This window comes from Coloeus monedula (assembly GCF_965178545.1).
Source record: "Coloeus monedula genome assembly, chromosome: 27".
Taxonomy (NCBI): domain Eukaryota; kingdom Metazoa; phylum Chordata; class Aves; order Passeriformes; family Corvidae; genus Coloeus; species Coloeus monedula.
Window position 1 is genome coordinate 1,115,821 of NC_138807.1, and position 14,150 is coordinate 1,129,970.

The 14,150-nt window shown below is 47.5% G+C and overlaps 1 protein-coding gene across 1 annotated transcript in view; it reads left to right on the forward strand.

Moving 5' to 3' along the window:
- Positions 1-579: 579 nt before the first annotated feature.
- Positions 580-14,150, forward strand: part of LMNB2 (lamin B2) — a gene marked incomplete at its 5' end in the record, with an annotated part of 32,832 nt that continues 19,261 nt past the window's right edge. Inside the window, 2 exons of the mRNA XM_082297871.1 lie at positions 580-816; positions 9,329-9,465. Of these exons, the coding sequence (XP_082153997.1) occupies positions 580-816; positions 9,329-9,465 (374 nt within the window). The remainder of the gene's footprint in view (positions 817-9,328; positions 9,466-14,150) is intronic.

Below are 14,150 nucleotides of genomic sequence, written 5' to 3' on the forward strand. Positions count from 1 at the left end.
ACTTCTCAGTAGATTTTAGTTTGTACAAAGTTTGACTACATAGCCAAAAAACATCACTCTTCAGGCACTCCTAAAAACATCAACCTTGGGAACGTCCAATCCATGTTTTCTCCATTTCAGCACAGAGCTGGACCCTGGCCTGTGCAGAGCTCACAGCAAAGCACAGCAAAATCACACAGCCCACAGGCGGCTGTGGACGATGTTTTAGGGAACTACAGTGAAAACACACAAATACACCCTGTCAGGGAAACCGATCACCCCACAGGCCTGAGCCCCGTATGTGGACCCGGGCTGCTGCTCCGCTGGGAGCGGATGAGGGTCAGTCCTGTCGGTCGCTCCGGTCCCTTCCACTGTTGCCACCAAAACCTCTTCTCCTCAGAACCGGGCCCGCGCCCGATTCTGTCCTTGCCACGCGGCCCGAGCCGCCCCCGCGCTCCCTGATAGGACGCGAAATGGCGGGCAGCGCTCCACCCCGCGGCCATCTTGGCGCCGGGACTGCATGTCCCAGGCGGCGCCGCGGCGGGAGGGGCTGCCCGCCCGCCATCTTAGCGCTCCCTCCCCCCGGTGCGGCGGGATTGAATGAGTCGCTGCCCGCCCGCCCGCCAGCCCAGCGCCATGTCAGGCACTCCGAGCCGCGGCACCCCCGGCGGGACTCCGCTGTCGCCGACCCGCATCTCCCGGCTGCAGGAGAAGGAGGAGCTGCGACAGCTCAATGACCGCCTGGCCGTTTACATTGACCGTGTCCGGGCGCTGGAGCTGGAGAACGACCGGCTGCTGCTGAAGATCTCGGAGAAGGAGGAGGTCACCACCCGGGAGGTACGGCCGGAGTAGGGGACGAGCAGCGACGGCCCGTGGGGCGCCCCCCCCGCCTCCGTCCCGGGGCGGGTCCGCGGCCTGGGGCTCGCCCGGCCAGTTCCCGCCCGTTCCCTGCGCGTTCGGGGCGCGTTGTGGCGGCTCCGTGTGGCTGCCGCGCCATGCGCGTCCCGCCGGGCGGGGAGCGGGGGCTGTGCAGACCCAGCGCCTACCCGCGCGGCCCCTCGAGGCTGCCGGGGCTCTCTGGCCGCGGTGTCGGGCTGAGAGGCCACTGGCGACACATTCAAGGTGGCTCAGGCCGGGATTCGGCACCGGCAGGAGCCCGTGGCGGGAGCGGAGCGGGGCGGACGCTGCGCTGCGCTGCGCTGCGGGCGGTGTTGCCGGCTCCCGGGCCGGCCGGGCTGCAGCGTGGATCCGCCGCGGGTCCCTTGGCCGCGGGCGGGGCTCGGCCGGGACCGTGGGCGGTCCGAGCCCTCCGATGCCCCGCGCCCACAGCACACGCGTACCCTGCTGCCGGGGTGTTGGGTGTCCCCTACGGCTTCCCTCTTGACGGCTGATGCGATGGGATGGAAGATGTGAAAGGATTTAGACTGCCTTTGCCTCTCGCCGTAGGAAATATTTTACAGACCCCATAAATACTCGGAATCAAATCCTTGTAAGCGACTCTGATTTGTTTCCTGGAATCTTGGAAGCAAAACTGGATGATTCGTTTTCCTAAGCCTTGCTTTTCCCTATTCTGTGGTGTCTGCTGCCCCCAGGACTCTCCTTCCCTTATGGCGGAAGGATGTAGTCGGTGACACACTGGGGATAGTCCCGTCCTGTGCAAGACCAAACCCCCTCAGCAAGGTGCGGTGTCCCAGCGCTGAGATGATGTCAAACTGCTGTGGAAAGCCTATCAATAAACATCCTGGACTGTAACTTCTGGGATGTGGTGGATTGCTGTGCCACTGTGTAGCTTTTAATTTTTTTTTTTGTTTTTCCTTTTTTACCCCTTAAGATGCTGATTTGATGATGCTTGGGGTGGTGGGAGGAAGGTTTGATTTAATTTAGTTTAAGCAGAGCAGATACGATAATATCTTATCTGGGGAGTGGTTGGAGTACCTGCCATCAGTGCATGTATGCCCAAAACCGAAGTACTTTTAAAGTCCTTTTGTGTCACTTAATGATTGTAACTTCCATGCTTTCAAATCACTAGATATTTCTAAGCGTGAAACATCACTTGCCGTGTGAAATCATGCTATAAGCAAAATAACCACATCTAATTTAGGGAACTTCTAAGCTGTATATCGCTGGAGGCTAGAAGGAGTATCCCTTTGAAATGCAGAAGGCAGAATGTAATTCTGTTGACAGTACACATGTAGCAAGAGTAAGAGGGCAAGCAGACAACGTAGATATAATCTCATTAGACTTTTAACGTGAGCATAAACCAGCTCCTAACAGCAGTTCTGTGTGTTAGCAACTCCGAAAAGTATTCTGATGCAGTAACTGGAAAATAAACTTGAGAATTTTGATAGGAACCTTTTGGTTTCTTTGCCCTTGAGCTTTCCTTCTCAGGTATTTTCATCCAGACTTCAAAAAGGTCTTAATCCTTAGACACATTCTAACAAACTTCATCAGTTTCATCGAGCTCTCCTTTGACACTGACTGTTTGGCTTGTCACTGGACCACCTTTGTTAAATACTTTCCCCATCCCTTTAGGAAGGTTTATTTATTCTTTACATATATCCACAAAATGAAAGTTTGTAGTTTTATTGTTTTAGTGCTGGATAGTGGACATTGGTTTAAGACTGTGGAAGCAGTAAAACTTCACATAGCTGCCAGATTTTGGTTTTACTGGAATGGGAGAATACTGTCCTTTCACTTTTGGGACCAACCTAGTAAACTGGATTTTCTGCTGACAATTCAGTTTTCTTATTAACCATTGGAATTTGCATTCATAAAATGATTAGGCTTAGTGTGAAATAAGATATTAATTAAAAATAAACCCTCCAAATCCCGCAACTCCCTCCCAACAAGCCCCAAAGCAGCTCTAACTTCTGTGTAGAAGCACAGCTGAACATAGTGCAGTGAAATTCGCATACAGTTCTCTCTGTGTTATTGTATCTTTACATACACAAGCGTCGAAGCTCTACATGCTTATAGGAGACCGTTTTCTTTTTCCACAGTGTTCAAGAGGAAAATTCCCATTGCTTGTCCTCAGCTATGTGTAAATTTGAGTCTGATCTTATTTATTATTTATAAAAGCTGACTGAATATTCTGTATTTTTTGGCTTATCTTTGGTAATGGCAGAAAACATCATCTGCCACTGTGGTAGGTGGTATCATGCACATTGTGGGAGGCAGGCAGGAGGGGCTGCACACCAATGGGCTCTTGGTTACTACCTGAGACTTTTGCCTAGAGAGCAGATGATGGGGTCCATGATCGAAAGTGAATTTCTCAAGGCTGAGGATAGCTATAGCTAGCAGTAGACAGAACCATGGTACCATGAGAGAGATGTTCTTTGCTTGTCACTCCAGTATCCCACAGGGACCATACTTGAGCTGGGTAAGATCGTTATTGACTGACATGACGTGTCCTGAGTAACGGGTGACTGTTCCTGACACCCCCTGCCCCCGCCCTGCATGCATGGGAACAGTTTTGATCTGTGCTCAAAACTCTAGTTTAGGGTAGTGTCTTCTAGATGAGAGAAGTTCTACTGATGCTGCTCAGGCAAGGACTGTAGTCACTGTTCTGCCAAAGATTCTTTAATCATTAGCTGATCAGGATGTTCTTTTTCCTTGTTTCAACCACCAATTTGAACAAGATTGCAGAAAGCAGCCGTTTGCTGTTCTGTGTGGCACTCTCAGCATGGCCTTTCAACAATATCATTCCTATTGTTCTTTTTGATGAACACAGGGCTGCCATCTCTTAATAGCAGAGAAAAGGAGCTTTGCAGTTGATTCATCTTTAGTTCTTTATCAATTATAGCCTTTTTCCTACCCTGTCCAATGCTGCTTTACCTTTACTTGTATGCAATAGGTGCCTAGACAAATAAAAAGTGTATGCAGTAAGCCCTCAGACAAATGCAAAAAAAGTTTGCAGATGTAGCTGGGGGAACCTCTAACTCCTCATTCCTTCTCTGTTTGTTCTGCTCCATCACTGCCCTTGTGTAGGTTGGCCTGTGACAGAAGAGAAATTGAGTTCATCCCCTTGTTTTTCTACATCCCTAGTACATGATTGATATTGTTTTCACTATTGGGGTCACTGTTGCAATAACCTGATTTGTGAGGCTGGGAGGGGAGATACTGGGAGAGCTAAGAGGAGAGTCCTAGAGCTCTCCTCAATTCCCTTTTACTAACTCCCTGCCCTCTCCTGCAGTGCTTATGGTTGCAGCCTTCCAGAACAGATGTTTTGATGGGGATGGGAGGGATTACTGCACTGTTCTGAGGACACCCCACTGTGCTCACCCTCTGAAAGGAGAATTAGAGAGATAAATAAGATAAGATCCCTGGGAATGTCAGCTGCTGACAGCAATTGCCCTTGTGACAAAAGCAGTATCTATGGGGGTTCCCTCTTTGCCTGTGTCTTTCCAGCTCTGTGGGTGTGAGTGCAGATGGCTGCAATCTCACCTGGTTTCCTCTTACCTGCCAGTGTTGGTGCTACCGTGCCCTTTTGTGTGCACCATGTGTGGTGACCAGAGCTACTGTCATGACCAGGATATTAGGGTCTGATGTTGCCTAGTTGCCACCTGCAAAATACATGCTCAGATGCTGCTCTGGATGTTGGGTCACTCAAGTTGCAGCCTCTAAAATACTGGGTTAAATGGTTTTCTGGCACTGTAGACATCATCTGGGAGGTGACATACACATCTTCATTGTTCTTGAGAGCTTGACTGATATTCTTGGAGAGTCTGAGCCATAGCTGACTGGCAGTCCTTTGTCAATCTTTAACTGGCTAAATAAGACTGTACTGAGCCACACCTGGTGGGAATACACTTCTGTTTTACACATTAATGTGTGCTAATGAGATTAATGTTTCATCACCAAATTTGTCTGGAGTCACTTGTGATTGGCTGGAGCATGTTTCTTGCCTAGCACGTTGGTTCAGTGCCTTCTTGACATGTTTCAAGTCTTCACTGAGTGACATCTTGCAGCTTTTCTCAAGCGGTTGCTTTGGGAGGGTCTGTGTCGGTGTGTCTGCCATTGACCCACTGCCTAGTGAGCTTTGAATGCTCCCGGCGCAGGTACGTGAGAGCATCCAGCAGTTGTGTCTTTCAGAGTTGGCTATGGAAACATCTCTGTTTTCTCTTTTCTATTTCCTTGTTCCCTGTGTTGGCCAATTAAAACCTTCCAGGCTCTTTTGCTAGCAAAAGAGGGGGGGGAAAAGTGAAAGCAACATTTGTTATGCAATATGGGTGTCGAGGTTGGTCTCTGCAGGAAGAGTTATGTTTGGGTGCACATGGACATGAAGTGGATTGGGCTGCAGCATGTCCTTCTGTTTTCTGCTGAACTCCATTTTCAAGTTTTTAGTTCTACTTTTTCCATCATCATCAGATGCGGTTTACATTTTCACAGTGGAGGGACCCATTTGCTGGCTGAACCTGTCATCTGGGAAGGTTTGTTGCTGCCTGCCAGGGCTTGTGTTCTGGACATTGTAGAGAGGCTGCTGAGGCTCACATGGCCATATGGATTTTATCCCTTCTGCTTTTCCACAAAGGGACCAGTGCTAGTGACAAGAGGGACCTGAAGAGTATCAAACATAACTACATGGCTCTGGCTGATTGTTGGAGGTTAGGACTTGTCCTTTTTTTTTTTTTTTTTTTTTTTCTCTTTCTTTCTTTCTTTCTCTTAGGGAATTTTTCTCCCATTTGTTTCCTAAGAGACCAGAGTGATAGATACCTGAGAGACAAAAGATGTGGCCAGGATGGGCGGAAGGGGTGCAGCTGGCTGGAGTCTCTAAGCTGGGGGGCTTTCTCTTGGGAAATGCAGAGATACCGCAAGGTTTTGGCTGGGGGTCAGGGGCTGGGCTCAGCTCCTTGCTCACTCTTGGGGTCGGAAGGGAGATGGTTGGGCTGCTGCTACTGCGGGGAGAATTCACTGCCACTGCAGAGCTCTGTCTTGCACTGCTTTCTCCTTACTGTGGGTGAGCCTTTGCTCGTAAGAGCAGCCTTTGCACTGGGACCTTATCAATGCCTCACTTCCCTGGGAAGGACCCTCACCATCTACGTGGGTGCCTCAGGGGAAAACCCGGGCCCCTGAGCCCCTCCAAGGGAGCATCTCCTGGCTGCTTCTACCCAGCCCCGCTGCTTTCTGCTGGTGCTTCCTGCTTTTTGCTATGATTTAACGCGACACCCTGGGTCTGCCTGACCACTGCAGTTCCTTCCCACTGCTCCAGATTTTTTGCTACACTTTGTTTGTCACTCCGGGGTGTGCCCGCCTCTGCCGTTCCAGCCTGCTGCTGCGAGGTTCCTGCTGCAGTCCATTCAGCTTCCCGAGTGCCGCTGAGCCCGGCCACCCCAGCGAGTCTGTCAAGGAAAGCCCCTTCTCTCCCTCTGCCGCCGCCTCAGCCGCCATTGCCGTGTGGAGAGGCGGCCGCGCTCGCGCCACAGCGCCCCCTGCAGGCGCGGGGGAATCAGCGCCCCCGCCCCGCCCGGCCGGGAGCCAGCAGCGCCCCTGGCGGCCGCGAGCGGAGCTGCGCCGAGGGGAAGGTGCCGGCAGCCGGCAGCGGCTGGCCCTGGGCTCTGCTGCTGCTCGTTGGTGCTGCCGCCGCTGTTTGTTCATCTCCTTGTACACAGCTAGATACACAGTAAAGAACTCCTGCTCCTTTTCACATATCTTTGCCTGAAAGCCCCTTAATTTCAAAGTTACAATAATTTGGAAGGAAGGAGGTCACATTTTGTATTCCAAGGGAAGTTCCTGCCTTCCTTGGCAGGCACCTGTCTTTCAAACCAAGACAGTGATTGTCAGTGGCATCAGGGCCCAGGTGGTGTGGGGAGAGTGAAGGGCTTGAGGATAGCTGAGCAGATCCTGCGGAGCAACTCTGGATTGCACAACTGCTGGTGGCAACAGGGTTTTGGATTCTACAACAAACCCCAAGCACAAATAGAGGCTGGGTGGAGAATGGATTGAGAGTAGCTTTGGAGTGAAGGACTTAGGGGTGGTGGTGGATGAGAAGCTCAACCTGCCCCAGCCATAAGCACTGGTCCCCAGAAACCCCCCCTGTGCTGGGCTGAGCCCCCAGTGTGGGCAGCAGGGGAGGGAGCGATTCTGCACCTCTGACCTGTTCAGCTGAGACCCCACCTGCAGAGCTGCCCCAGCCCTGGGGAACACCATCAGAAGGTCGTGGAGCTGCTGGAGGGAGTCCAGGGGACATTGCAGAGATGCTTCAAAACCTGAAACGTCTCTGCTATGGAGATGGGCAGAGAGAGTTGGGATTCTTCAGTCTGGAGAGGAGAAGGCTCTGGGGAGACTTTAGAGCCCCTTCCAGTGCCTGAAGGAGCTCCAAGAGGTCTGGAGAGGGACTTTGGACAAGGGTCTCGAATAACAAGACAAGTGGGAATGGCTTCCACTGCCAGAGGGCAGGGTTATGTGGGTTATTAGGAACAAACTCTTCCCTGTGAGGGTGGCGAGGCCCTGGCACAGGTTGCCCAGAGAAGCTGTTGCTGCCCTATTCCTGGAAATGTTCAAGTCAGATTGGGGCTTGGAACAACCTGGGATAGTGGAAGGTGTCCCTGCACATGGCAGGGGGTGGAATGAGATGGGCTTTAAGGTCTCTTCCAACCCAACCCTGTTGTTCTGTAATTCTGTGACCATGGAACTGTCTTTCAGGATTCACAACTGCTTCAGAGAGACAGGATCCACCTGACTAAATGTCCAGTATACAGCTGGATAGCCATGTCACATTATGGGTGAGCAGCTGGCTCAGGCGTTGAGCACAAAGGGTTATAGTGACTGGGGTGATGTCAGGCTGACATTGGTCACTAGTGGGGTTCCATAGGGATCCAGCCTCAGCCCAGTTCTCTTCAACATCTTCATCAATGACTCTTGGATGCAGGACTCAAAGGAATACTAAGAAAGTTTGCCAATGACACTAAATTGGAAGGAGCTGTCAACTCCTGCAAGGGCAGAGAGGCCCTCCAGAGAAACATCAACAAATCAGATAGATGGGAAATCACCAACTGTGTGAAGTTTAAGAAGGGCAAGTGCCAGATACTGCCCCTGGGACAGGGCAGCCGTGGCTGTGTGGATGGACTGGGGAACAAGAGGCTGAAGAGGAGCTACAGAAAGGGACCTGGGGGTCCTGGTCAATGGCAAGTTGGATCTGAGTCAGCAGTGCCCTGGAGCCAGGAGGGCCAGCCGTGTCCTGGGGGGCATCAGGCCAACTTGGCGAGGGAGGGGATAGTTTTGGGCACCACCATATAAAAAAGACATTAAGCTAATAGAGAGTGTCCAAAGAAGGGCCACAAGGATGGGGAAGGGTCTAAAGGAGCTGCTGAGGGCACTTGGTTTGTTCAGCCTGGAGAAGGGGAGACTGAGGGGACACCTCAATGCCATCTTCAGCCTCCTCATGATGGGCAGGTACCAGTCTGTACAGTCTTGTGACCAATGACAGAGCTTGAGGAAACAGCATGAAGCTGAGTCAGAGAAGGTTTAGGCTGGATATCAGGAGAAGGTTTTTTCCCAGGAGGTGGTTGGGCACTGGACAGGCTCCCCAGGGAAGTGCTCACAAGGTTGCCAGAGCTCAAGGAGCATTTGGACAACACTCTCAGGCACGGTGTGATATTGTTGGGGTGCCCTGTGCAGGGCCAAGAGCTGGACTCGATGCTCCTGACAGGCCTAACTCAGCATATTCTGTGATTCTGTGAAAGTTGTTCTGGTATCCTTTCACAGAAGCAAAAGCAACAATTTTACATGGTCTGTACATTTTAGCTGATACACCTTTCAAATAATCTTGTGTTCCAAAAAATATAAAGGTATAGAAGACTTTGAGGTGCCTCATACAGTCTGTGTCACTGATTATATGATATATTATTTTGGGACAGGGAGAAGTCTGTAATTCTTTATCCTCTGAGGTAGAGAACAAGAGTGGAAGCTCATTTCTGAACAGTTCACATTTCTGTAGTTCATCTGGTTTCAGATTCTCCGTAGCTTTGTAGTGCAAGAGCAGCAGAGTCAAAATGGGCCCTTGGCCTCATAGTCCACAAATTGTCCTCAAGTGTTTAAAACAATCTCTCAAAGCAGCAATATTGGGAATAAGGGCAAATAATTGAAGCTGAGATTGTAGGGTGCACTGATCTAGTTCAGTTTGTCTCTTGGGAAGGCTTGCACATTTCAAGCATAGCATGTTTTGTTGCAATGGTAATAAAAACTAAATCTTTGGGACTGCTCGTTAATTGAAGATGTTCAATATAGATTGTTCTTAAATGGCAGAAATCATATCGTACACCATTTTTCAAAGAAACTTATGGGTAACCTGGTCCTATGTTTCAGTTCTTTGATAGTCGTTGGGATGTTCTCATTTTTTTTTTCCCCTTAGGTGAGCGGAATCAAGAGTCTCTATGAGTCTGAACTGGCTGATGCTCGAAGAGTTCTGGATGAAACTGCCAAAGAGAGGGCTAGATTACAAATTGAAATAGGAAAACTGAGAGCAGAACTTGAGGAGTTCAACAAAAGGTGAGGAGAGTATTCCTTTTTTTTTAAATATATATTTGCTGTGGAAATTATACAAATGATGCTTCTTAAAATGCCTTTTGGAAGCAGATCAGTGAGAAGATACTGGCTTGTCACAGGGAAAATCCTTCAGCTTGTTGGTAGAGCTGGTCAGAGCACATAATTCCAGCAGAATATACACAAGTGTATTTGTAGATGTAAGATGGATATCATGTGATTTGAGGCTCAAACAAATGGCTGTGCCTGCTTTGTCCTGTTGTACCTCCCCTTACGTGGACACGCGTGTGTGCAGCTGCTTGGTAAACTGGATTGAGAAAATGATCTCGATTAAAATTGATCCACCCAAGGAGGGTTAATTCATCATTTTTGTAGCCTGGTTCACTGTACGACTGATGGGAGGAATGGAAGAAAAGGGAAAGGGTGGCCATGAGCAGTTTGGGAATATGGAAGCAGTGTTGCCTTGAAAATACATGATGCTCAATGCAAATGTGCTGGGAAAAGACCTTGTACTGATTAAATTTTTAAAAACTGCTGTTCAGTTTGCTTCACAGAGAACTGGCATAATGAACCAGTTCCTGAAGCCAAGTAGTAGCCATTATTTCAATTCCCATTCCCATGGGAAGCTTTGTAATCAAATACTGTTTAGCAGTAGAAACTTCATTTTAAAATTAATGTATGTGGTGGCAAAAATCAATTTTTGCTTCTAATTTAATTTTGGTACCTATTTTAATAGATAAGATTTGGGAATTACAGATTTTTCCTGAGCGGGGTCATTATGTACATCACCTTTTTATCAATGTTGTCGGCCATAAAATAGGTTTTAATCTGGTGGTGCCACTACAGGCCTACTGTAAGTCTCTCATCTCTCTTCATTTGCAACTAAGTGGTTATAAAAGGACTTAAGTGTTTCCCTCCCTTGTCTTTTTTTTTCCTGACTAGTTAGTTGATTTATGATAAAGTATTTCATGTTTTCTCTGTAAACTTTACTATATCACTGGATACTCATTTTCTATGCTGGGCCCTCTTTTTAAAGTCAGCTATCGGAGATATTTTTGGACTTTGCCCTAAAACAGCTGTCCAAATATGAAATAGCAGTAGTGTAGGCATCTGCATTTGGGTGAGTCGGTGTAAAGCCTATTGAAGCACAGCCAATACCATAGGCCTGCATGTGGTCAGACGACCTGTGCACTGGTGTTTGTGGACTCGGTTAGCTCAGCTTTTGTCAACCATGAAAAGCCCCTCTGGTGACTAGGTCAGTCATAAAACCCCCTGAAGTGCAGTGAGGTGAATCCCACCCAGCCCTACTGGGATGTTCCTGTTGGGACTGTTTTTCCCCTTCAAAGCCTCAGGCCAGCAGTCTTGGCATTTATTTTGGATAGTATATTTTGCATGGCAGTTGGCATCATGTGGCCTTTAGGGTTGTTTCTCTTGTCTTGGGATAGCAAGTGCTCTTCTTGCTTGGCTTTTAAAGCAAACTCCAGAAGAGAACAACAGTAGTAACTGGGAATTTGGTTCGCCTCTTGTGTTCTGCAAGATCTTTCTCTGTTTTGATTAAGGTATCATTGTAAGAAGTATCTTCACTTGGTAGGTAATGAGAATCCAGTTGATTCCTGTTCTTTAGACTTTTGATAGCCGTAAGAGATTTTACAAATACCTTTGTTGTAGAAAGTTGTGCATGTAAAGTGATGGTGTTTTCCCTTGGATCACCTCCCTCATTCCTTTGTTTGGACAACTGAGTTGCCCCTTACCAGTCACTTCAATGACCAATTGTACCAAATTGATTTTAACTCTTTGTTTGTCTTCTGCGATAGATGAGGAAAAAATACCTGGTTTTCTGGGTTTCTCTCTGTTTTTACAGTTCATAGCAGTAGAGTTGAATTCTTCTTCAGCTTCAGAGTTTCTTCTACCAAATTCCTTCCAGTCCATTGAGTCTGTATTGTACTTGGAGTGTTCTCGGGGTGTCTGGCTTGTCATGTGGCCACATTTTAAGTATGACTTTGCAAATGCAACTTTTAATTTTTTGTCTGATTTGCTGTGTTCACTTGACATCTAGCTCATTACTGAAGCTTCCCTGTCTATGCTGATGGTCAGATGTTGCTTCTTTCAGACCAAATTTGCTTTGAGAACTGTGTGTAGTGGAAGAGTAGGTTATTGCATAATTTTATATTCACTACTATTACTTCTGTCTCTCTTTCAAGCTCATTACAGAGGAGAGATTTAAGGATGCCACCACAGTCTGGCCAGAAGGGATCCCAAACACTGTCATTCCATTGTTTGCTTGGAATAGGTTGGGTTGCTGGGACAGGAGATAATAGACTTCCCTCAAGACATAGGATCCAAACACAGTCAAGCTACTGCTTTAAAAGAAGATTCCACCTTTCTTTTTTTCTCCCGAAACCCGGGTTTGTGAGCATGGAAAGCCTTGAAGGCACTGAAGATACTCCAGGGAGGCCACGGGGTGTGGTTGGAGGTGGTGACATCAGGCCTAGTTTGTGTCCAAAGGAGCTTGAGGTTTACTGTGCTTTTAGTTCCTTCTTGGGGCTGTCTACTTGCACAATTTCAGCTTGTGGAGCAGCTGACCAAGCTGTATCCAAGAGCCTTGGATGGAACACGAGGATTTGTGGCGGTGTCTGTGGTCTAAGAAAGAACAAGGTTTTTCTGTCAATGTAATGGACTTGAGAGCAAGCACTTCTGCTTATGTCTTTCTGTATCTTGTTCAGATACTGACAGATGACACTACCTCAGGGTTCCACGTGAGTGCAGATTCAGCTCCCAGGGTTTGGATTCTGGGGCACATATTTTGTTTAGTTTAGATTTTTTTTCTCTTACTGTGTTACTGATGTTGTAACATTTTTGGAGGATTTTTAGTGTTTGGGATAATTGAATATAATTTTGCTTAGTAAGTCAACAAGAAGCATCCCAAGGCTTTTTCTAGAGTAGATTGTAGACCAAAGGTCTACTTAGCCTGTTAATCGATCTCTGTTAAAAGCCATTCATCTAGAGAAGAAAAGAATGTAACATGCATAGCAGCAGTTCTCTGGAATACTCTTCCAGTCTTAGCAATTCCTTTCAGCTAAGGGACTTCCTGATGTCCAGCTGGATTCTGTATAATAGCCATCACAGGTTTGCATTTCAAAGTGTGACCAGTATCCTGAGACGAGCTGTTTGTGGAGTTCTTAGACATAGCAAGGGGATTCTGAGCTTACCTACATATTGTAGGTATTGTAGGTATATGTGTTGTATAAACCTGTTGTTCAATCCGCCTGCCCAGTTTCATTGGTTCATTTATCCCTTTATTTTTGTATTTTCCTTCATATCTCCTAGGACTTTTCTCTTTAATGATCTCTTTTTTTCAAGTGGAAACATTTTACTGCTTCTATTCCTGAAGCTGCTCTGTGCTTTCAGTCAACATTTTATCCCCTCTGTAATTTTTCCTGTTTTAGTGTATCCTCTTGGGAAGGAAGGCTTGCAGAATTGGAACTTCAGCCAGTATTCAAGATGCTGTTGTACAGTAACAGTGTTCAATGTTTTGTTCTCTATTTTATTTATGAATAATTTCTGAAACATGGTTGCATTTTGAGTGCTTCTGAGCTGCTGATGTGTCAAGAAGGGTAAGCTCCAGACAGTATTTTACATCAGAGTCAGAGATGTCTCCCAAGGCCCTAGTGAGTGGCAGGGATGCTACAGAACTCAAAAGTGTTTTGTGGTAACCAGATTTGCTGTGGCCTTTTTGGGCAGAGGTGAAGTAAGGCCCTCTCAGAGCCCTTCTGTGCAGGGTTCCTACCCCTGCTTATGCTCCTTGCCTTCCTTTACAAAAGGCAAATTGAATCTGAATTTTTGAATTTTTTTATTTATGCATATGCCCACTACTTTTCTTCATTGATGCCTTTGTCTAATTTTACCTGTGCAATTATCAGAGAAGGATGTTGTGGGGGGACTTTATCAAAGGCCTTACAGAAGTCCAGACAGACAATATTCGTAGCCCTTCCATGATGAAGTGACTCCATCAGTGGACAAGGGAAGGCCACTAGGTTGGTTAAACAGAACTTGGAGAAGCTGTACTGGATGTCTTGAATCACTTCCTTGTGCTCCATGTGCCTTAGCAGAGCTTCTAGGAGGATCTGCTCCATGATGTTTGCACGTACAGAGGTGTGGCTGACAGGTCAGTAACTCCTAGAGTCCTCCTTCTCACCCTTTTGAAAAATGGGTGCAATGCTTCCCTTTTTTCTGTTACCTGGGCCTTCATCTGACTGCCATGACTTTTCAAATGTCATGGAGAGTGGCTTGGCAGCTACATCAGCCAATTCTTCAGGACTCTGGGGTGCATCTTGTCAGGTCTCATAGACTTGGGTATATTCAGGTTTCTCAGGTGGTCACAAACCTCACCTTCTCTTACAGGGTGAGCTATTTTGCCTTCCCAGTTCCTGTTTTGTGGTCCATCTACTCAAGAGGTTGCCATTGAAGGGTGAGGCAAAATAGTTGTTAAGTACATCAACCTTCTTCTCGTCTGTTATTACTTTGCCAGTCTTGTTCATCAAAGAAGTACACTTGCTTTGACCTTCCTTTTCTGACTAACATACCTGTGGAAGCTCTTCTTGTTATTCTTGGTGTCCCTTGCCAAGTTCAACTTCAGCTGCACCTTGGCCTTACTGACCCTATCCCTACACAACCAGGTAGCGTCTCCGTAC